Below are 24,797 nucleotides of genomic sequence, written 5' to 3'. Positions count from 1 at the left end.
CTACACTGACAACAATGAATGGCCACTGCAGGGCTGACCAGCGTCTGGCATGTGGCAGCCCTGGTGGGGGCAGGTGGGCTGGGGAACCGCAAGTGGGACGGGGGCTGGTGCCTCACCACACACACTGCTGCAGGGCGGGCCAGAGTGTGGGGGTCTTGCTGCAGCCCAGGTTAACAGTAGGGTTAATAAAGAGGGGAGACAAATAATACGAAAATATAATACTGGCAAACTATTCCCCTGCTTCTTTGGTACTTTCCAAAATTCTCTGATCAAAAAAGTATAAGGGAAGCGCACACCATTAAAAAATTACAGTTTTAAGTATTTACAGAAGCAATTATGATATATTACATAATCAATACACAGTATATGAACAAACTCCTCAGTGAAAGCACTGGTGAACTCCGGTTCCAGTATTATTCAACAGCGCTCCAACATACGTACACGTTCCCAAATCTGCATCATCAAGCCCGTACCTCAGTTATCTTACAGTATACTAAATGAGAAAAACAGCATTTCCAAACTAGGCTTTCCTTTTAAAAGGTTCTCAAAATTTGCCACTGAAATCACTATGTACAAAGATTTGTTGAATATTGAATTCTAGGCAATTATCTCCACTCCCATTTTGAATATATTTGAAATAATGCTACCTATTCTATGTATACAGTATATATATATTTAATATATAAGTAACTGCACCACGTTATATCACCACGATACCAGTTTAATGCACATTATTATGTACAGTAGTTAAGTTAGCTCTGGAGGATGACTCGCTACCGCCTAGGTAAGCAGTGTGGTTTGGAACCACCGGAGGGTGCATGGAGAAGCTGGTTGAGAAACAGCCCATGCATGGGCGGGACACGTGCACGTGTGTGAAATGTGGGCACACACCTTCCCACGCCAGACTATCCCTTGTTCACTGGCCGGAAGAAGACAAATCACACATACGGGAGGATCCCGTACAGGAGGAGAGCCATGACAGCAGCACTGAACAACCCAGCCACGGGGACTGTCACAAACCAGGCCACGAAGATGTTCCGGAAGAGGCGCCAGTCCACAGCCTTCCGGGAGCGGATCCAGCCCACAGCCACCACAGAGCCCACCTGTAAGAGCACAAACATTGTAAAGTAAAAAGAGGCCCTTAAAAATTGTAATGTGCAATACAATCTACATTCAACCAAAGACAACTGGAAATCTTAAATAACATTATAAAATTACCAATTCTTTCCCCTAAATTTGCTAAAAGCTTCTAAAATCGTTTAGATTTTAGGTATAATTGTTTCAGGATTATTCTGTTCAGCATAGAGATCTGATGCACTTTCCCATCTATATATTCTGCTCTATTTGAGTGGAACTTCAGCCAATTAAATGTTTGCTCTGCTCTGTACCTTATAAACTATGAACGCCCGTTTTAAATATTTCCCATGTAGAACATTGCTTACTACAGTATGTGAATCTGCTTAATTACATAATGAAAGGGCAATTACATATCCTCCTCTTAGAATAACAGCATCATAAAATGTTGGAGCTGGAAGACCTTCGAGCATGAGACCATGTGGCTCATGCTACAGAGGGTAAAACAGAGCTCTCTAGGGCTCGGGCGCCAGGAGATGCCATAAACCACGGCCGACTGAGGACTAGAACTCAGGCCTCTTGACTTTAAACTGGGTTTCTCCATCATCTCAAACTGCCTTGCAGTCCTTCCACTTTAGCTAATTTAAAAATAAAATGGAGCATAAATATTATTGAATCTAAATTGTTGATCAAGCTACACAGAGTCATAACAGAGATGCTTGAAAATTAGATTACTAATTCAAATATTTTTCTAAATACGCTTAGTTCATTTTATGGTTTGTTGAAAGTCTAAAAAAGGAAAAAAAAGAAAAAGACACTTTAAGTGTCCTAAAAATCCTAAGAAAGGACAGTGCCTGCAGTATCTCACGCCTTGGGGTCTGGGGAAGCTCAGTTTAACAGGGTGCCCTTGGCCACTTGTTGGGGGGCTGCTCTGGCGGATGGATCTCCGTAAAGCAGGCTGGTCTCTGCCGGCCCCTGGGTGCCTCGGAGTGAGCAGTGGCCAGCGAGATTCAATAGCAGCCGGGGCCTCGCCACAGAATAAATAAAATATAACGCTTTAAATTGTTTATGGAAGCAAACTGGAACGCCAAAAACACAGCATATTTAAAGGCAGTTAGTTACTCTGACATTTTGTTGACCCACACCACCAAATCCACAAATGCAAGCTTCAGAGATTAAACTCTTCTTGTTACTCGTCTTCCCAGAACACGCCCCCAGCCGTGCACTGCCGTGGTTCTGGATCACCTTCGTTCATTAAGGAGAACACACTCCAGTTTCCATTTTATCAACACCCTCCCTTCCTTTCTTAAAACCTTCTTTCCTTTTATTTATTTTTTAATTGTATTTTTTTCATTACCATTTATCCCCCTTATACCCTTTTCCACCTCCACTCACCCTCTTGTCCCAGAACACTTTAAGCATAAAGGTAATAAAATAATTCTAGGGCAAGTTTATGTAATAAGAGGTATGGACAATTACCAATCTACTGTCATATTTATATATTCCTTTCTAGTATTTTTTATAAAAATATCTTTACTTGGAAATAATAGGGTATGCTATTTTTTAAAAAATATTTATAAGCATCTTCCCATAGTACTCAGAGCCTTTATCATTACCATGTAAAATGGTACATGCTTCAGGTGCATGTACCTTAATTTATTTAACCATTTCAAATTTGCTTCCAATTTTTCTCTATTAGAAATAGTTTCATGATTAACATATTCCCTCATATAGCTTATATTTAGGCTTTAAAAAATAATATGTCCTGAAATGGATTATTTGTTAAAGGGGTCATTTTAAAAACATCTTGAAATAATATGAAACTTAGAGAAAAGCGGCAAGAACTCCCAAACGCCTTTACCAAACTTTACCAATTTTTAATGTAACATTTTGCCACAGTCTATAAAGAAACATTTTCATACCATTAAAATAGCCTGCCTCTCATCAACCTCCTTCTCCCATTCTCCTAAAGATTTAGCAATCTGACCTTTACTGTGTTGGTTGCAAAATGATTAACCAACGCCTTCCCATGCATCAGCTGGAATGTTTCTTTGAGGAAGACCTCTTTGTCTACTTAGTACATTCTAGGACCTCAATACATACTGCCAAATAGTTTTGCAAACAGACATAAATATACAAGATCATCCATAATCTGTGAATTTCAGCACACCACAACGATCCTGTAAATTGTTCTATTTTGCTAAGCATGCAACAAAAACGTGCTACTGTTGCTTTAACTTGTATACCTTTAACTATGAGTAAGGCTGAACTTTTATCTAATTTTACTCCCTCTAGTTTTTGTGCATAAAAATTGTCTTTGCGTATTTTGCCCTTTTACATATTGGAATTTAAATATGTCCCTTATTTATGTGTGACCTTATTGAGTAATAATAACTCTGATTTTTATGCAAATATTTTTCCAACCCAGTATTTTGCTTTTTCTTTCAATTTTCTAATTTCATGCAATAATATATCTGTACTTTTCTTCTGTTACTTATCCTTAGCTTGAATATCTGATAAATATTTAATTCTATTTTATTCTAAATTCTCCAAAATAAAGTTCTATTTTATTCTACATTTTAAAATATTTTAAAAATATTATTTAAGCCATCAGATATATGTTCATATATTTTGAGAGTTGTGGGTCTAATTTTGTTCTCCTTGATTGATAGCCAGCTATCTAACATTCGTTCTTGGTTAAATTTTCCCTTCCTCAAACGATACGCTCATATATAATAGGTTCTCTCTCTCTTGCTTTTCTATTGTTTTTATATAAGTTTCTAAGCTTTTTTTTTATTGTGGTAAAATATACATAGCAAAAAATTTATCATTTTAATCATTAAGTATAAAATTTAAGTAGCATAAAGTATATTCATATTGTTTTGCAACCATTATGACCATTCATCTCCAGAACTTTATCATCATCCCAAACTCTGTTCCCTTTATCACAATTCCCCCTCCCTCTCCCCATCTATTTTTAAATCCTGTTTCTTTATAGCATATGTTCTCTCTGGCAAAGCCAATCCGTATTGCTTTTTTTAGATCATTTTATATTCTTGCTAATTTAACCTACCAAATTAACTCTAGATTCATTTTGTAAAGTTGTAAAAAAAAAAAATTTCAGCTGGGGTTGTGTCTGAGGAGAACTGGCATTGCAAAACCTAGTTTCCCATCCAGTCACAGTGCATCTCAAACACGGGTCTTCTGCTCTGAGTCCTGACTGCCCTTTCGGGAGGCTGAGCGTGCTTCCAGCTTAAGGCCATCATCGGGCACTAACAGCAGTAGAATTATTGAGACTCAAGGGAACCAGAGAGCAAGAAATAGAAAATTAAATTAGAAATTATAACCCTAAAATTTTAAATCAGTAGTGTTTCTTATAAGCTGTTCCAAATCCAAAGGCAGGTTGAGTAATCATCTGGATCATCAATAGAGATGAATAATGTGGTTAATTCACAAAAGAGAATAATCCCAAACCATCCCAATATGGAACTATATAACATTTTGGATAATACCACTCTGACATCCTATTAAAGAGCTCACAAAGGACCATCTATATTAAATATTGGTACACTTAGAAGTTAACATGAATAAATGAAATGTACCTACCCAGATAAATTGAAAAAGCTCATTTTACATAATAGTTTCCATCTTTTTTCCTGCCAAGTTCCCAACATTTTCACCTTCTAATGGAAACTACTGCTGTTAGTACCTAACAAGTAGATGGAAGAGGAAGCAGAAAGGCGGAAAAACCAAACATAGGGTCTGATTATTCCAAGACAGCTGACGGGGTTGTCAGGATTTTATGTGGACATCGGCAATCTTTGAATGTTTCCCGATTCACAGCTTTGCCCCCACAGGGCCTCGTTCTTAGCGCCGTCCCATGCCTCTCACACTTCATCCCTCATGTGCCATCCTGGGGCTGCTGAGAGGAGAAGAAACACCTGGTACAACAGAGTCAGCACCAGCGGGGTGGCGCCTGTGAACCCTCCTTAGCACCCCTCTTTCCTGGACTTGGATGAGCATCTTTGTCGGTTGCGTGTTCTTGAGAGCCGGGACCCTGGCCTTTCATTATTGTGGAAACTAGCCCTGGGCTCTGGCCAAAAGTCCAGGACACTGGACAAACAGTCTAGAATCCAAGGTAAGCTCTGTCTCGAGCCCAACTGATAGATGACATCCACTGTGGTCCCATGTTAAGAAGACTTGTTTTAAGTGCCAAAAAGCTATTCTAACACTAATCTGCAGCTCTAAGGAAACAAAACCTATCATATGGTTTATATGGCTATTTTAGGGAAATGATAACACACTTTTGTTCACTAAGGTCCTATACAAACTGGATACAAATCCTTAATAGGACCTCCTTATTATAGTATAAATATAAATATTGGGGAAGTGACATTTAAAGATAACTATAGGGGAGTGTAGTTTTATAGGCATTCTATACTTTTCATTTATGTCATACATGGCATTATAGAGTTTAGTGTTATCAGCAAAATTAGTAGTCTTGGTTGTAACACTTCACTCTATACAGCAGTATAGGCTGGCTTACAAATATTGTTCAGTCAGTAACAATGACAACCTAGAAAAGCCAAACTTGGGCTGTTTTTTTCACAGATCTTTCAACTGGTGTAAAAAAGTTTGCCTTCACTAGACGTCCTCAAGTGCAGGGTTAATCATTAAAAAGACAGCATAGTACTTATTTTCAGGCAACTCAAAAGACTATTTATGCCTACAGAAAGTTCAAGCCCTGTTTCCAGGGGAAGGAATATATATAGTAACATGCATTTCCTCTGGGTTCCCACACATCACAGTGAATTGAAGTTGAGGTGGAGAAGGGGGAAGATGAACGCTGTTCATTCCATGCAGTGTTGTTTGACGAGTTTCAGTGAACATGTGCTCTTTTGGAATTTTTAAATAACTGCAATTAGAAAAGTAACAATGGTAGGAGGATGGCAGGGGACACCGCCTTCCTTTTCGTGCCTTCCCCTCTGTCCTGGAGAGGCGTGCGGGCAGGCTGCTGGGGGGCAGGCGCTGGGCCACTCGCTGGCTGAGTCATCGTGTTGGACAGGTGGGTCAACCCCATCGCTAAAACAGGGGTTACGTTAGCACTCATCTCCAAAGGTTTTGGGAAGCATTAAACAAGGTAATTGTTCACAGTGCACTTAAAACAGTGCCCAGTAGGAAGCACTTGCCCCACACATGTTAGCTGTGACTGGTCACCACGATTATGATGATTACAATGACTAGGAGGTACAGAACACGAGGGGACAGTCTGAGCAGCTCTATCTCAGGTTAAATGCTTGACCTTGGTAAAGTGACTTAACTCTGGGAGCCTCTGTTTTCTTATCTGTAAACTGGGAACACCAGGGCCAACTTCAAAGGGTTGCTGGGGCAATAAATGACATATTTCGCACGTACAGCAGTGGGCAAAACGAGGCTTACAGTGAGTTGTGAGTGCACAAAGCACAGAGTTTATTTTTATATTATTTACTATTTATTGTATTATTTATTTGTATTATTGTCCTCCTCCTTGTTATTATTTCATGTTCTTATTTATGAGTTATCGTCTAAGTAATGATGGTGGGTAATTGTACCTCCTTATACCCACCACTGTGTAAAGCACTAAACACAGTGCCTGGTGCTCTCTGTATCGACTCAGTCGGTGGAAGTAATTTTTACAATGAAACTTTGTGGAAACTGAAGTCACTGTAGATTCTTGAGCAAAATAGAAGGAAACAGGAAAACAAAACAACAAAACCCCACTCCCATAAGGCTGCTTCTCCATGCTGCAGGGCTCTAGCTTTGTCAGCTGGCCCCCAAAAGTACTCCCGTCAGCGCTCCTGGCCTTAATATGCGAAGCACTAAGCCATTTTCATTTGTCTGTGAACACACTGGTTGGAGTTTTTAAATTGTGTGTAAAGGTAGATGGTCATTGGTCACTGGGGCTTAGAACAGTGCCTCGCACACAGCAGGTACAACTGAGTTTTCCTTGAATGATACAAGCAAAAACAAACCTGCAGATGACTTTTGCTTTGTTGAAGTTAATGTTTTTAGAGGAGGTGCACTGAAGATGTCTTAGAATTTCCCAGACCTGGGTTCTAGTCCTGGTCCCACCCTGAGTGACCACGGATAACTCACGGACCACTGACATTCATGGAGCCTGTCTCCTCTTCATTGTCTTTAAGGTTCCTTCCAGCTCCAACACTGCACCCTGCAGCAAGGAATTCCCTCTTGCACCGCCGAGTCTTACAGCACTTGGCAGTGAGCAGCGTTAACCATTAACCCTCATTTGGAATTTACTTTAAGGCAATACAGTCACTTTAACCACTACATAAGGAAAAAGAACCGAAACAACTGTGTCTTACAATTCCACTGAGATGATTTCTGCTTATCTCTAGTTCCACTGTCAACTCCCAGTCCCCTGCAATGGGTTGGAACTGAGTGGCATGCCCCCATTTGAGCCTACGAATATGGTTAGCGCACACATGACTTCAATGCAAAGTCCACTGTGGAAACAATGAGAGAGAAACAGGACACATGGAAAGTGTGAAGCACACATCGAAGGAGGGAAAGCTCGGCCAGGCATGCGTGGAAAAAGCCAAGTCTGCACGACGCGGGCAGGCGAGGTCAAGGCGGACAGTCCGAGAGAAGCAGACGCCCCCACGGCCGGCAATGCTTATGCACTCCCCGCAAGCCGGGAGGAGAATTTTCCCCCTACAAACAACAACATACACAGCACAACCAGCTTTGCTCAGATTCCCTGGGTGACTGCGGACTGGTCCCAGCAGCCCAAAGGGGCCTACCTTGCAGTGCGTGGTGCTGACGGGGAGCCCCACGTTGGAGGCGATCACCACCGTGAACGCGGAGGCCAGTTCGATGGTGAAGCCGCTGCAGGGGAGACAGGAGACACATCACAGGCGCCCTTCGTATCGGCCCCGCGGACACCCCAGGGCTGCCAAAGTCTCCCTAGAGCCTTCTTTGAATCGACTGTCAGCTTCTGGCAGGGCCAGATGACATGAATAGAACAAGAAACTGCTGTATAAGGACAACGATTCACACCAGGGCTCTGCATTACACTGTTTACAGCCCCAAAGAGCCTTATTTTTCTGGAATGTTTTCAAAACCCACACACTTGTAAGTGGGTCAGAAATTCCTGCTGTGTAAAAAATGGTCAGTCATTTTTAAAGTGGCGTGCAAAAAACTATACTCTCATTTTTTAAATGTGTTCTTACTACCAAAAAAGTGAATTTTCTCAGGTTATTAATTTTTCTTGAAGTCAATTTTATAAAAGAATTATTAAAATTAATATCGAGAGGGAAAAGATTTCTTACAATAGGTAGTTGCAAGCTCTCATTGTATCCTTCTAAAATTCTCTTGTGAATTTGTTATTTAACCCCTAATCTACCTAAAGAATTAGATAAAAGGACAACAGGACCACAGCAAAGACCACGAGTCTGGACCCCACCTCAGAGGACAGAGGCTCCAAGACCAAGGACACACCAAGCCGCCCCAAAGGGTGGCAAGTGAGAGCAGCTTTCCTCCAGTAGGGGGAGCTGGTGTGGCAGAGAATTTTCGGGACAGGCAGGCCCTGGGCCCTGAGAGTGGTTTGCACAGCCTCGCTCCCCACTTGCTCTCAGGAGCTCACGCTGGGTAAGACCACCAGTGGGAGAGGATGCGGGGCTGCCGGCTGGTTCTTCTATTCCCTCCTGCTCTGCTTCCACTTCTCCTTCCCTCCATCTTCCCACCCTTCCCGTTTTCTCTCCCTCATCTCAGTGCCACTGCGGAGGGGGGCCCAAGGGTGCGTAAGGGAGGGCGATGATGGGTGGCAGGCAAAGGTGCTCACCCTCCGCCCCCTCCTCACCGTGACTCCCACCTGCAGAGTGGGTGCGTGGAGGGGGCGAGGGCGTGAGGGCAGCCTGAGAGGGCTCTCGGACATCCGGACCCCGCACGGGCCTCCCAGGACCAGCCCCGCCAACGCAGCGGCAGCCTCTGGCGTACCTGGATGGCGTGATTGGAGTGAGGTCTTTCCCCATGGTCTGGATCACTCTTCTTCCCCAGACCCAGAGCCCCATACAAATTCCGACGCCTCCGTAAAACAGCAGCCAGACGGGCGTAGCTGCTTCTTGTAGAACTGCACCTTGTTCATAAATCAGCCACAAAGCTACCAGGGGACCTATGGCATTACTGGGAGAATAAAAAAAAAGTAGACGAATTATACAAACAGCACTGTCTACAACATGCAGTGACTTCTTAGCCTTAAGAATAGCCTTTGTTACTATAGTTGTGGCTTGCCTACATAATTTAGTGGTGATTAAAATGACTTTTTTCATTGTGGTAAAAAAATAACAGAAAACTTACCCTTTCAGCCATTTTTTAACGTACAGTTCAGTGGTGTCAAGTATATTTGTTCCGTTGTGAAACAGTACTCCCGAAATTTTTCATCCTATGAATCTAAAAACTCCACAGCAGTCACAACAATAATTCCCTTTGCCTCCTGTCCCCAGCCCCTGGTAACCACCATTTTGCTGTTTCTATGAATTCAATTACTCTAGGTACCTCATATAAGAGGAATTATACAGTATCTGTCTTTTGAGACTGGCTTATTTCACATAGCATAACATCCTCAAGATTCATTCACATTGTAGCATGAGTTAAAATTTCCTTCCTTTTTAAGGCTAAATATTCCACTGCATGCATATATCACATCTTCTTTATCCATCCATCTGCTGATCAACGTTTGGGTTGCTTCCACCTCTTGGCTATTGTGGATAATGTTGCAATAAACATGGGTATACAAATATCTCTGAGGCTCTGCTTTTACTTCTTTTGGGTAAGTAACCAGGAGTGGGATTGCTGGGTCACAAGGTAGTTCTACTTTTCATTTTTTGAGGAACCTCCACACTGTTTTCCATTGTGGTTGTGCCACTTCACATTCCACTAACAATGCACAAGATTCCAATTTCTCCATATCCTTTTCAACGCTTGTTATTTTTTTTAATGGTAGCTATCTTTAACTTTTTTTTTTTTAATTTACTGATTTGAGAGAAACAGAGTGAGAGAAACTGCGATTTTTGTTGTTCTACTTATTTAAGCACTCACGGGTTCATCGTCGTATGTACCCTGACAGGGGATGGAACCTGCAACCGTGGTGCATCAGGATGTCATTCTAACCAACTGAGCCACCCAGCCAGCCAGGGCCTCTCGTAGCCGCCTTAATGTGCATGTGATTTATTACAGTAACATTTTAGAAGTACTGTACTCAAAAATAACAAGAAGTGGGCACACAAATTGAGTTCTTTCTCCATTTCTTTCCATTTTCACTGCCAGCACTGCTACCGAGATTAGCCACCAGTTACGGACAGCCGTGCCGGCTCCCAGACTGTGAAATCACCAACACTAGTTCTCTCATCCACTCTGCAAACTAGGTACAGCCCCTCCCATTTTACTGATGAAGAACTGGACGCTCAAGTCATGTGACCAGCAGGAGGCAGGATTGGGATGTGAGCTCAGAAGCAACTTGGGTGCTCACGTCCTTTCACCTGAGCCTGTTCTCATCGCTCAGGCCCTTGGCAGCCACCCACTGCCTTTTTGGGGAGAAGCCACAGCTCTCTTTCTTTTTTTCTTCCAATTTATAATTAAGACCTCATTCCTTTAGAGCGATTTAAATTTCACAACAAAACTAAGGCAAAGGTGCAAATATTTCCCACATAATCCCTGCCCCCACGCATGCCTAGTTCCCCTCATTATCAGCATCCCCAAGATGGGAATTAACGGCTTGACAATATTGAGTTTTCCTAGACTTGAACATGAAAACTCTATTTATTTAGTTCTTTGATTTCATTCATCGGTTTGGTAGTTTTCCACTTGTAGATCCTTACATATTTTGTTAGATTTATACCTAAGTATTTCATTTTTAGGGGTACTAATATACATAGTATTGTGTTTTTCTATTTATTCTTTTCCGGACACAGAGTTTTCTTTAAATATTTGGGGGGGGGGGGACGACAGGCTACCACACTGAGACTCAATGAACAGAAACATTTTTCACACTATAGAGCTTTCATTTTTTTTGCACATATCTGCTATGATTCTGTCAGGGATGGGCTCCGGCTGCTCAGGCTCCTTCCACCGGTTCTCACGCGGTGCGCTCCTCTGCACGGGGCGGGCCGATGCTTCAGCTGACCCAGGGACCTTTCTTTTTGGCTTCCTTCTTTTTCTGATCATTTTCCTTCATGTGTTTCAGGAAGCTATCTCAGCTCTTAGAGTGCCTAATATGCTCAATATGTATGTTAATTCTCTAAAGAATCTTGCTCTCGTTTGTTTACAACAATGCTCAGCACATGCTGGGTAATGTTGTAGACTCTTTCTTCCAGTTTTGCCATGGTAATATTTGTGGGGTATTCCTTTTCTTAAAAAAATTTAATCTTTATCATATATTTTTCCATTACCATTTAGTCCCCTTATATGCACCCCCCCCGAGGGCATTCCTTTTCCAACAGCGCCCACTCCCTTGACATCTGCATGGCCTTTCTTGTAGATCTGCAAGTGTGTGGGCAGCCAAAGGAACAGCTCCATGCTCCCCCAAAGGCCTACAGAACATAGTGGGTGCCTCTCCTCTTTCCCTTTGTGTTAGTCATTTTGGCAAATTGCTGAAAGATGGCCGTTGTAGCCGAAAAAAAAAAAAAACAGTACAGTGTTTTAAATTTCAAATTCCACCTGTTCATTGTTGATATGTACAAAAGCGACTGATTTTTATGTATTAACTTTATAGCCTGCAAACTTGTTATAACTGTTTATTAGTTTCACAATTTTTGTTGATTCTCTCAGATTCTCTATAAATAGACAATGTCATTTGCAAACAAAAAGTTTTATTTCTTCCTTCCCTATCAGTGTACCTTTTATTTCCTTTTCTTGTCCTATTGTATTAGCTAGAATTTCAGTAAGGTGTTGAAAAGGGACGTGCTCCTGATCTTAGTGGGAAAGCTGAGTTTCTCATCATTAAATATGATGTTAGTTCCAGGTGTTTTGGAGATATTCTTGATGATCAAGTTGAGGACGTTTCCCTCTATTCCTGGTTTACTGAAGGTTTATTTTTTAAAAACTGTTAAGTACGTGGTAGATTTTAAATGCTTTTTTTAACCTACCAACATGATCATATGACTTTTCTTGTTTTACGTTTGATGGATTACATTAATTGAATTTTCTATGTTAAACCAGTGTTGCATACCTGGGATGAATTTCACTTGGTCATTGTGTGTAATTACTTTATACTCTGTTGGATTCACTGTCCTAATACTTTGTTGAGGATTTTTACATCTATGTGCATGAGAGATACTGGTTTGTAGTTTTCTTTTCTTTTAACATCTTTGTGTAGTTTTGGTAATAGGATAGTGTTAGTCTTATGCAATGAGTTAGGAAGTATTCCCTGTGCTTCTATTCTCTGAATGAGATTGTAGGGAGTTGCTATATTGTCTTCTTAAATGTTGGTAGAATTCACCACTGAACTGCCCTGGGCCTGGTGCTTTCTGTTTTGGGAGATTATTAATTATTGATTCAATTTTTTAAACAAATATAGGCCTATTCAGGTAGTCTATTTCTTCTTGTGTGAGTTTTGAAGATTCTTTCATTCAAGGAATTGGTCCAGTGTCATCCTTGTCATCAAATTTGTGGGCATGGAGTACCGCTCTATTGTTTTAATGTCCCCAGGGTCTGTAGTGATGTCTCTTCTTTCACTTCTGATATTAGTAACTTGTGTTCTCACTCTCTTGTTTCTCATTTAGTCAGGTTAGAATCTTATCAACTTTAATGATCTTTAAAAAAAAAAAAACAGCTTTGGTTTCCTTGATTTTCTCTATTGATTTCCTGATGTCAATTTCATTGATTTCTGCTCTTATTCTTTCTTTTATTCTTCTTAGTTTGGATTTGATTTGATCTTTTTTTTTCTAGTCCCCTAGGATGAATATTTAGATTATGGATTTTTTTTTTGTTCTTTCCTAATAAATGTAATTAATGCTATACATCTTCCTCTAAGCACTGTTTGGCTGTATCCCACAAATATTGATGTTTTTATTTTCATTTAGTTTAAAATACTTAAAAATGTCTCTTGATATTTGTTCTTTGATCCATGTGTTATGCACATGTGCATTATATAATCTCCACATATTTGGGATTTTCCAGTTATCTTTCTTTTATTGATTTCTAGCTTAATTTCATTGTGGTCTGAGAGCAGACACTGTGTTAGTTCTATTCTTTTAAATGTATTGAGATATGTTTCATGGTCTAGAATGTGGTCTGTTTTGCTGAACGTTTCATGTGAGCTTGAGAAGAATGAATTCTCCTGTTGCTGAAGTCCATAAACGTAAACAATTATATAGTTGACTGATGCTGCTGCTGAGTTTAACTACGTCCTTGCTGATATTCTGCCTGCTGGATCTGTCCCTGTCTGTCCAAAGTTAAAGCAGAAGTAGCTGACTATAATTTTTTAAATTAGTGTTAGCATATTTTCCTCCTTCCACTTACTTTTAACCTGTATGTATCTTTATATTTAAAGTGGGTTTTTTACAAGCAACACATAGTTAGGTCTTGTTTTTTGATCCAATCTGACAACCTCTGTCTTCTAACTGGTACATTTAGACTACTGACGTTCAAAGTGATTCTGACATAGCTGGGTTAATATCTATCATATCTGTTACTTTTGTCTATTTGTTACCCTTGGTCTTTGTTCTATTTTGTCTTAATTGAACATTTTACATGACTCTATTTTCTCTCCTTTCTTAGCATACTGGTTGTGCTGCTTGTTAACTGCCTCTGCCCCCGCGTCGCCCTGGAGTCTTTAACTCTCAGACTCTCCCCCACCGAGCCTCTGGGAATTCCCATTACAGCTCAGGCTTTCCTGTGGCACTGGTTCCCACAGCAGCTCCCGCTCCTGAGTGTCTCTTCTCTGACTGTCTGAATTTAAATGTGTCTCCAGTCTTGGGGGCAGTGGTTTGCCCTGTGTCCTCCTCTCTCTTCTGGATCCAAAAAAACTGTCATTGATTTTTCAGTCTGTTCAGGTTATCACTTGTTTTTAGGAGGGAGTGACAACTTCCAAGCTCCTTACATGTGGATCTATACATGGGCTTTCAATGGCTTCTGTAGCTCCAGTCCCCTCCTCCCGTCCCAATCTAGACTCTGTGTAGACAGAGTGTGGGCAGAGAGTCACAAAGAATTGGCTCTCAAGTCCGCTTCTCTCTTGCTGTGTTATCCTGGGCAAGAACCATCACATTTCTGAGATGCCAATCCCCTATCTTTGATGGATACCACTGATAACCTCTAATCCTTGGAGAAGGATAGAGTAAGTTACAAATGGTTCAGCACGGAGGCCTGGTATAAACTTAGTAACTGTTGAATAAATACAAGCCCCCTCTTCACCGTCATATTATAATTTCTACAACACTGTTTTTATCAGACCTTATCCCTACTCAAAAGCCTCAAAACTGGCCCCCGAACTGTAAGCAAGTGCTCTAAACTCTGGTCAGCTGTAGGGGTTACTGCCTAAACTCTTCCTTTGGCCTTGAAATACTGTTTTGGGGTGCTTTTTTACTTTCCCATCTACACGTATTTCTTATTTCCCTCACTGGAATTTAAACTCCTGAAGGACAGGGACCCGATTCATAACACTTTGCCAGTACCGGGTCTTCAGTAAAGAGTTCTTGACAAAGAGGAGGGGGAAGTGGGGTGGGTCTGGGGAGGGGCAGTCAAAAAATTCAAGTAGGACAAAACATCGTGCCTTAAATAAACTAACACGGCAATGCCTGTACAACACTGAGTAGAACAAACGATAGCCGGGCCTCTTGTCTGGGGAATGGCTTTTTAAAAAACGTACAGAAATGCAGTCGCACATGGAGAGGCAGTGTATAGAAACCCATGGCTGAAATGTGGAGTCATGTAACTGGAGAATAAAAAATGCAACGATAGTATGTTTTCCTGATTTGGATAGAAATATCAGCTCTACAGCATAATTATAATAATAATAATAGTGAAAATGTATAGAAACTGATTATAGAAGGAGCATTGTCCTAAGCACGTTTATAAATCACCTCATTTAATCCTCATGAAAACCCTGAGGTTGGTGCTAGTTTTACCCCCATTTTACAGATTGGGATACTGAGGTTTTGGGAAAATCAAGTGACTTGTCACTAGCTATCTAGCTAGTAAAAAGAGAGTAGGGGCACTCTACATATCTGCACGTATTTCCGACATGCTCCAGGACTCCATGACCTGCTACCCTTACAGTCTACACTTGTCCTCTGTGGCCTCATTGCTCTTCCTACAATACACCAGGCACACTCCTGCCTCAGGCCTTTGCACCTGCTCTTCCCTCTTCTTGAAATGCTCTTCCTGCAGATGCTCACGTGGCTGGATCCCTTCACCCTTTCGGATCTCACTTAGCGAGCCCTTACTTGAGCAGCCTTGCTAACACTGCAGTCTCCAGCAGGTCCAGCCCCCTTTCCCATTCGTTTTCCCCTGTAACATTGATCACTGTGTAGCCTATTACATGTGGGGCCTCATTTATTTGTTTCCTGCCTGTGCCCCGCCCCCACCACAACTGGCAGGCACTTTTGTCTGTGTTGTTTGCTGCTGTATCCTGGTGCCCAGAATAGTTCCTGGCACGTGGCAGACCCTCAATATATACTTGCTGAACGACCAATGTCCTCACCTCACATCATTGCCGCCGTGTGCGAAGGATCCGAAACAGGCAGTGAGGACTTGCAGAAAGTGGAACAGGAGGTGGACCTCAGGGGTGTCTTTCTCTTCTTTCTCTTCTTCCACGGGGTCCTCTCGAGGCTGGTCGGGATCTGTCAGCTCAGATGCCAACTTCATTTCCACACCTCCCTCCTCCGCCTCTATCTCAGCTTCCGCTACCGCATTGCAGTAGCTTGAGTAGCTGTCATAGCGAAGTCTCTTTTTAGAATAGGACACAGTGTCACCCACCAGCTTTTCACTGTCCTCTGGTGCAGACGAGTCAGCGGCTTTGAAAGTCGAGTGGACTGGCAATCCACAAATGGCCGCTGTGTAGCAAGTGTAACTGTTATTCCGCCGCAGGAACCTGTAGTTGTTTTCTTGTGCAGGCTTCTCCTCGGGGCCCCTGTCTGTGTGAATTTTATGCAGCAGGTCTTTGTAGAGCCCCGAGTCTTTGTGCACAGTGTGATACACATGGCCGTCGCTCCTCCTGTGGCCGTCAAAGCCGAACGTGCCATTGGAGATGGGCGATTTTATGGAGCCATGAGTCATGGAAAGTGCCCTTCCTGGAAAGGGTTAAAAAAAAGTCTTATTTTTCTAGCCTTTTGAATATAAATCATGTCTAAAAGGATATACTCCCCACTGTTTCAAAATGGTAATCTCTGGAAGGCTGGGTTATTATGGGTGATTCAAATTTTTTCCTCATGCCTTATTTTCTAAACTGACTATAGAGGACATGTAATATGGTTAAAAAAAAAAACAAAACTTGGAGACATACTACAAAAGGATAAAACTAATATAATATTTTTAAAATAATGTGATTTAAGTTCTAAAAAGCATCTTCCAGAAATTACTATAGCATTCTTTCCTGTTTCTAGTAACCAGTAAAGGGGGAATCCTTATAAGGGAATTATTTTAGAAAACTTCATACATAAGAGGCAAAACCCAGTTCACTGTGAGACAGATATTCTAGGTGTTCCTTACAAGGCCAATCATGACTGTCGAAGGCAGGGCCTGTCAGATCTGTGGGGCAAGATTAATTTGCCATCTCTGGGCCAAATCTGAGGCTGCACCTATGGCGAGTGGGTGCCAGGGCCCCACCTTGCAGGGAGGCGGGAAGCTGCCCCAACAGGCCTGGCAGAGGCTGGCACTCGCCCGTTATTGTCTACAAATGTTACGGGACAAAAGGACACCCCCGAAACAGTCTTGACATTTTCTGAGGTTTCTGTGATTCTCTGGTGGGAGAGTGCCCTGGTTCCGGTTTTAGCTTTCTCTTGGCATCTTTCACGAGGAAGGCCTCCTTGTTAAGCTGATAAGCCAAGCTTTAGCAGTTAGGCAACTCTGCAACACGAAAACACACACACGCAGCTGAGCAAGCTGCACAGAGGCACCGTGTGCACCCTTGGCGCCTCTGATAACACTGTAAATAGTCCTATAAATAGTCCTTGGGAGAAAAGCACAGGACAAGAGTAATCCCGCTCTGCTGACTGAAGGGCTGGTCTCCTGAAGCCTCCTGGGATCCAGGGTTTTCTCAAAACATAAAACTGGGGGACGCTGCTGTGCACGGAAACCTAACCCCCCACATGCAGGCCCAGATGCGTACCCAAGGGACTGCTCTCTGCCACCACGCAAGCCCAAGCCCTCCGTGGGGCTCTTACCATAAGTGGCCCGGGGGTGGCCGCCCACTGATGTGCCTTCCGGGGCCACCGAGGTCTCCCCAGCCGACCCCGTGAGAGGGACAGTGCTGTCGTCATTAGCCTTGGCACCTGGTAGTTCTTTAAATACGGGGGACTCCGCTTCCTGAATTTTATTGAGGCTTTCATCAGAGACTCGCGATAAAGCACCTTCTTTCTGTAATTTGCCTAAAGAAAACACATCATAGCTGAAAGTTTTGGAAGCATTCTTGTTACTGAAAAGTAAGTATAAAAAAATGGGTACTTACCTTTATACCTCAGTACTTACTTTGGACATGAAACAAAAAATTTATAGCTAGATAGAGAAAATGAAGTAGAGAGTTCAATTGATTATCTGGGAAACTTAAGGCAAAATACTCAGCTATTGAGGCAAAGATGGGGGCATAGGGCCTGAATTAGCTCATGAAAACCCAGCAAAACAGAAGGGGTCATATCTGCTCCCCAGTGTCCTGCACAGGCTAACAGCCTATAATTCTATAACCATCTAGACTGGCCTTCTGTTTTCTTAAACTAACCTCAGAATCACTGAAATGTTTATCCTTTTTGTCTTCAAAGATACTGTTATGGTCTGTTTGCTTTTCTTCTGTACAATAAATTATTGGTCTGCAAATTTTAGGTCACTAAATCTTAGGAAAAAAGTAAATCATTTTTCTCAAAAAAGAAAAAAGAGCAGAGATCCTACTTATTTTTAAAAATCCTTCACCTCAAAAAGAACCAAAGGATTTTTAGAAAGTCATTTTAAAGCTCGATAGCACTCTTTTTAAATCAAATGTGATATGTGATGCTGCTGATTTCATGCTCTTGCCACGTACAAAACCTCCTGAGCGCATTTCTAAGCTCTCACCTGCAGAAATGAAATGGGAATGCTCTTCTTGGTCCCTCTGCTAGAAACACTCCCACCTAATTTCTGCCTCTATCATCCCTCTACCGCTACCCAGTTTTATCAGATAAACAGATAAAAAATTTTAAACTAAATTTGTTATATGCTACAGGGAACAAGAAATGTACATATAGATCTATTGACCTCAAGCTGCTTATAATCTAGGTGAGAGAAGGTAGTATTTGTCTAGAGTATAATAATTAAAACAAATATTGTTAACACATGAGCTGGGTATTATTTTCTGCATTTTATTAATGAGCAAACTGAGGCACAGAGAGATTAAGACATTTGCCAAGGTCACACTGGTAGCAAAATTCAGGCAGTATAGCTCTGTGTTCCATGCCCTTAACCATTAGTCTGTATAAAGCAGGAAATATAAACTGAAATATCAAAATATATGGCATTCACACACACAAAAAAACTCCTAGAAAGCCAGAATGGGGAGCAATGTCAGTTTCTGTTGTGACATTATCACCTAAAGCTGGAAAACAAAGGTTTTGTGGTCCATTTGACATTCGGCTATTAGAAAAAACTTTTTTAAAAAAGCATTTAAGTGTGGTTTATCACTCCCATGCAGTGAAATCAAACAAGCAGTGTGTTTAAGGGGGCTCCCCTTAGGCTAGCGCTCAGTATGAATGGAGGAGGCAATACCAACAGTTACGCCCCACAGACAGCAGGGAGGAGCTACCGCGAAGCACGAACATCAATGTTGCTTCACTAGTTCAGTTGAGGCTGTACGCAGTAATATGGATGTTTTTAACCACTAGTTCTTAAACGTGCAAATAGCGAATGGTCTCCGTGTGTTTACACTCCTGATTGCAACACATGTCTAGGTTCCTGTAGCCCCCTTCTGGGCCAAGATGGAGAAGTCTACCGTCACTCCCCAAAGCTCCCTGTAATCAAACTCTTCGCCCAAACCTAAGCCTTGACAACCCCCGATTTGGCCTCTGTCTCTACACTTTGGTCTTTTTCAGGATGTCATATAAATGAAACCATACGATATTTAATTTTCTGAAACTGGCTTCTTTTATGTGGCACAATGCCTTTGAGAATCATCCATGTTGCTACGGGCATCAATAGTTCATTCTTTTACACCGCCGAGTAGTATCCCAACATAGGGATATACCCTAGTTTGTTCATTCGTCCTATGGATAGTCTGGACTGTGTCCAGTTTAGGGTGACCACAAATAAAGCTGCTATGAACATTCAGATCCACATTTTTGTGTAAATTTAACTTTTCATATCTCTAGGGTAAATATCTAGGAGTTGGCAAGTGTATATTTAATCTTATAAGATACTGCCAAGCTGTTTTCTTGGGTGGCTCTCCCACATTGTATGAGTTCCAGCTGCTCCTTGTCCTCACCAGCACTCAGTATTGTCTTTTTTCCTTAATAAAGCCATTCAAATAGCGGTGTAAGGATATCTCATTGTGATTTTGAACTTGCATTTCCCTCATGACAAGTAATGTTGAGCAATCTTTTCATGGCTTTATTTGCTATCCATATATCCTTCTTTGAGAAAATGTCTGTTCAAATGTTTTGCTCATTTTTTTAAAAATTGGGTTGTTTTCTTAGATTTCTTTACATATTGTGAATATAAGTCCTTTGCCAGGGGATTTGCCAACATTTTCTCCCAGTCTACAGCTTGTCTTTTTCATTCTCTTGACAGCGTTTCTCATAGACCAATTGTTTTTAATTTTGATGAAGTGCAATTTCCCAACTTCTTTTATGAGTTGTTTTTGGTGTCCTATCTCAAAACTCTTAACCCATGGCCACAAAAGATTTCCCTGATTTTTTTTTTCACTAGAAGTCTTACTGTCTTCTATTTTTTATTTAGATCTGTGGTGCTTTTTTTTTTTTATTGTGTGTAAGGATTAGGTCAAGGTTGTTTTTTTTTTGTCATATGCCTGTCAGTCTATTTATTTCTGTTCTATTAATCTAGATGTTTATCTGTTCATTAACATCACACTGTCTTACAGCTCTATAGCGAGTCTTAAGGTTGAGTAGTATGAATGCTCCAACTTTATTCTTTTTCAAAATTGTTTTGGCTCTTCTAGTTTCTTTACCTTCATTATAAATTTTAGGAGCAGCTTGTTTATATCTACAAAATATCCTGCCGGGATTTTTTATTTAAATTGTGTTAAATCTATAAATCAACCTGAGACCTGACATCTGTACTGAGTCTTCCAATTCATGAACATGGTATATCTCATTTGTTTTGGTCATCTTTGAAATATGAACTTTCAAATTCAGATATATCCATATTGAAACATGATTGTAAAGTCCACTCTGAGGTCAAAAGTAAATACTTCTTTTGAGAGCTCTGTAAAAAATGTGGCCTCAAGGCTTGGAATTCAATTTTATTGCTAATGACAGGAAAAATAGCTCTGGCAGCTAAGCCATATTCTCCTTCTTTCTTTAAAAATTGTTTTTTTACTGAGGCATAGTGTACATATAATAAAATGGATACATTTTAAACGTGCAGGTAGATGACCTGTGACAACAAATAAGTACAACCTATAACTGGGGTTAAGACAGAGAACATGCCCTAGCTGGTGTGGCTCAGTGGATTGACTGCCGGCCTGTGAACCAAAGGGTCACCAGTTCGATTCCCAGTCAGGGCACATGCCTGGGTTGCAGGCCAGGTCCCCAGGTCGGAGGTGCGTGAGAGGCAACAACACATTGATGTTTCTCTCCCTCTCTTTCTCCCTCCCTTCTCCTCTCTCTAAAAATAAATAAAACCTTTTTGAAAAAAAAGAGTACATTTTCATGTCCCTGCCAAGTTCCCTCATGCTCTTCGTATTCTATCTCCTGCAACCCCCCACTGGCCTCCACAACCATTTCTACCTGCGGACTAATTTTCCCTGGAATCCCACCGTGTGCACCCTTCCGTAGCTGGCTTTTTTTCCCTCAACATAAGGTCTGTGAAATCTGTTCTGCTGTTGCACCTATGGTGGGTAGTTTGTTTTCTGTCTTGCTCAGTAGTCTTCTAATGTATGAATATACCACAATTTGGTCATCTATTAACCTGTTAATAAGCATCTGGGTTGTTTCCAGTTTTTGGCAGTTATGACCAAATTATTTGTATACAAGTGTTTTCATGAACATACTTGTTCATGGCTCTTGCATAAATAGCTAGGAGTGGAATTACTGGGCCATATGGTAAGTACATATTTAACTTTATAGGAAACTGCTAAACTAATTTCCAAAGAGATTGTACCACTTTACATTTCAGTGTAAAGCTACTCCACTTCTTCACCAACACTTGGTATTGACAGTCTTTTCCTTTTAGCTGCTCTTGTGGGTGTGAAGTGATACCTTACTGTGGTGTTCATTTGCATTTCCTAGAAGGCGAACGTTTTTCATCAGGCTGGCAGAACTTAACTGCATAGTTAACTTCCAATTATCCAGCAACTAGGGCCTTACCCTCACCTGGGTCACAAGTTAGCAACAAAAAGTGTGAGCCAGGAAGCAGTCAGGACCCAAGAGACAAGGACTGGGCATGTACCTCAGTGTATCTTCTAGACTTAGCCGTGCTTCCATTTCCCTCTGTTAGTAAGGATAACTGTGCATTACATCTGCAGTCTCAGGCATTGGGAGCACTTTGGTAAATGAGAATAAAAGAGCACTTACCTGCTATTTTCCTTCGCATCCATGGACACACAAAGAGCCACACAAAAAAGGCGAACAGCAGTGCCACACCAAAGGAGATGAGCGCTATCGCCCATATGGGAAGGACCAGACCGAGCACTGAGAAACAGAAACGACAGCAGGGGTCTCAGTGGACACTTTCTGGAAGGTCAAGCCTCATATCAACATACTTTCTGTTCTCCTAACCCAAAACCCATCACCTGGATTTTGTATTTACTAAAACTCTCAATTAAAAAAATGCTATTCTTTTTGGGATAGAAAGCTGTGTGTTTAAGACACACTCTACCTTGTGAGTATGTGGTTAAACTGGTCAGTAACCTAATTATTAAAATTTTACCAATTCGGCACAAGCAGCATATTAAGTGGCAATAAAACTATTTGCATCTTATTGCAGTATCTACTTTCCCGAGTGGACAAACGTGGCTAAGAAAAAAGTGCGCCGTCTTGTGTCCCATCAGCCAGCCCGCTGCCGCGGCTGCAGCTCTGGGGCACTGGACAGCGCCGCCGATGGGCTGCCTCCTCTGGCTTCTCGCTAGTCAGCAGCCTCGCCTTTCATGGACATGCCTCTCTGACCTCATACCTAACTGTTGAAAAATCAGCTTAGGAATACAGGAGTTTTAAAAGGCCATTGAGCTTCAAACTTAACTCTTTGCAGTGTCAATTCATGGAATTAAAACAGAAAAACTTTCCATTAAAAATGCAGTAGTGCACGCGAAGTTACAATTACATTAGCCAGTAAAAGGGTAGAAGAGCACAGGGCTTAGGAACATCTTTTCCTAGCTCTGTAATGTCTCCCCAGCTCATCGCTCTGAATTTTGTACATCCTTTGTCACTGGTGGCAACAGGCACATTTCACACACATTTACAAATGTACAACTTAACCATGCATGCTAGCACAGGAACACATGCTAGACATACAAGAATACCTACAGTAGCAGTCCTTGTGATAGCAAGAATTTGTAAGACATCTAATCTATGCATCATTATGGAAATGTGAAATAATTATAGTCTTCAGCCATAAAAATGAGGTAGATCTCTATGTACTGATAAGGAAAGAGGCCCAAGATCTAGTTAAGCAAGAAAGGCTAAATGGATAATAGGATGCACAGCACGATACAATCAATATAGGTTTTAAAACTATAACCACCCCACATTTATACTCCTACCATAATTGTGAATATATAGCAAAAGTTCTGGAAAGATACGATGCTTACTCCTGTGGAGAGATGGGAAATGGAGGGGGCTTTCACATCTTACTACATACACATTCGCAATGTTAATTGTGAAAATATGTAATAAGCATGTCACTTTTATAAATTGTTCAAAGTTTTTTAAATGTATTAGAGTAAGCTAGTAAAACTTTGCCTTTTGATGAAAGAAATCTTTAATGATGCAAACTTGTTACATCATTATCCATTTTATACATACAAACCAACTCAAAGTTATTCAATTAAGATATTATTAAACATTTTGGTAATTCTAAGAGGTAGAATAGGTAGTTAATACTATAAGGGGAATGAATTAGCATATATAAATGTGAAAAACAAAAAACTAGAATTACCTAGCTTCATTACAGCTGAGGGTGCAATGGTGGGAGTATAGACACGTAGGGGCTAGACCGTTCCTCTTCCAAACTCCTGGGGACTCACGTGGGGCTGCGCCGTGACAGCTAGCAGCCGCTCCAGGCCTGGCCCTGCCCCAGAATCCGAAGCCTGGAGCTGCTTATTAAAAACCACAGGGACTGACCTCACCGGGCCACGGCTGCCTGGCTCCTGCTTTCTATCTTCATGTCAGTGTCTAAGACATGTGATAAAGGATCACTCCAGAGCTGTTTCTTGCCAAGCTGAATGGTAACTGTTAATTACCAACATCAAACTGACCAACTAACATCAACATGCATCATTCTTACAGCTTAAAAGTATTTGGTTTTTGAAGAGGTTTCCCATGTTTCCTTTGGCTCCTGGTTTAGTTGATGGTAAAATTGTTAACTATGCTACTTTTGAGATCATTGTGTTAACCTGATCTAAGAGAGGCAAGCCCTGGATCCTGTGGGAAGAGAGAAACAATTTGGGAAATATACAAATGAGCCCTTTTGCTCTCAGACCCTATTTTTTCTGTCCATTCCAAGCAGAGCCCACAACAAAAGCAGAGAAGGGCCACTTTGCGGGCTGCTTCCAAGCCCACCTCCGCGCTCCCTGCTGGGGTCAAGTGGGATTCCAGACGCTGTCAGGACCGAAAGCGAGAAACTGATGTCAGTTACAAGTTTTTGATCCCTTTCTTAGACAATAAGCCACGATGTCATCTGTTCCTTGAAACTTTACTGTCACAACTGCCTTTGTCATTGGTTGGGTCTGGGATGTGGCCAGAAAGCTCTGAAGTCACCCTCCGGGTGACAAGAACTGGGTAGGAGGGCAGGGGATAAACACATCACAGAGGGTGGAGAGGTGGGAGACAGTAAAACATCGAGGAGGAAGAAGAGGGAGGAGTGCAGGACAGGAGTGGAAAGCTGCTGGTGGTAGGACAGGAGAGGGGACAGAACAGGAGCAGACTTTGGACCTCACCAAGTTATTCCAGCAAGTCAGTAATGCAACAGAGCATCAAGAGAACACGAGGATTTACCTTTAAAGCCTGCATATGAGAACCACAAACTGACAGTTATATCTCTTGACTTGTACTAACTACATAAAATCAAGTTTCATGAGTAAAAAATAATTAAATACAAAAATGCGGCATGGGAAAACTAAAATCAATGTACATCCAAGGGAGAACTTTTTTCTTCTG

General features: G+C 41.5%; 1 protein-coding gene across 5 annotated transcripts in view; it reads right to left on the bottom strand.

Moving 5' to 3' along the window:
- Positions 1 to 312: 312 nt before the first annotated feature.
- SLC20A2 (solute carrier family 20 member 2) overlaps positions 313 to 24,797 on the bottom strand; it is a 96,311-nt gene continuing 71,826 nt past the window's right edge. For 4 of the 5 annotated variants that reach the window (XM_054565945.1, XM_054565944.1, XM_054565946.1 and 1 more), the window contains 7 exons: positions 21,999 to 22,115; positions 17,755 to 17,781; positions 17,451 to 17,654; positions 15,770 to 16,358; positions 9,070 to 9,255; positions 7,875 to 7,959; positions 313 to 1,103 (listed from right to left, as the gene is read on the bottom strand). In XM_054565945.1, coding sequence (XP_054421920.1) covers positions 939 to 1,103; positions 7,875 to 7,959; positions 9,070 to 9,255; positions 15,770 to 16,358; positions 17,451 to 17,654; positions 17,755 to 17,781; positions 21,999 to 22,115 — 1,373 coding nt within the window. In that variant the 3' untranslated portion in view covers positions 313 to 938. The remainder of the gene's footprint in view (positions 1,104 to 7,874; positions 7,960 to 9,069; positions 9,256 to 15,769; positions 16,359 to 17,450; positions 17,655 to 17,754; positions 17,782 to 21,998; positions 22,116 to 24,797) is intronic. The other variant, XM_054565947.1, reaches the window with a different exon arrangement.

This window comes from Pteronotus mesoamericanus, unplaced genomic scaffold (genome assembly GCF_021234165.1).
Source record: "Pteronotus mesoamericanus isolate MK-2021 breed Mesoamerican mustached bat unplaced genomic scaffold, CSHL_Meso_final contig_169, whole genome shotgun sequence".
Lineage (NCBI taxonomy): Eukaryota > Metazoa > Chordata > Mammalia > Chiroptera > Mormoopidae > Pteronotus > Pteronotus mesoamericanus.
This window is presented reverse-complemented; position numbering and strand designations above follow the sequence as displayed.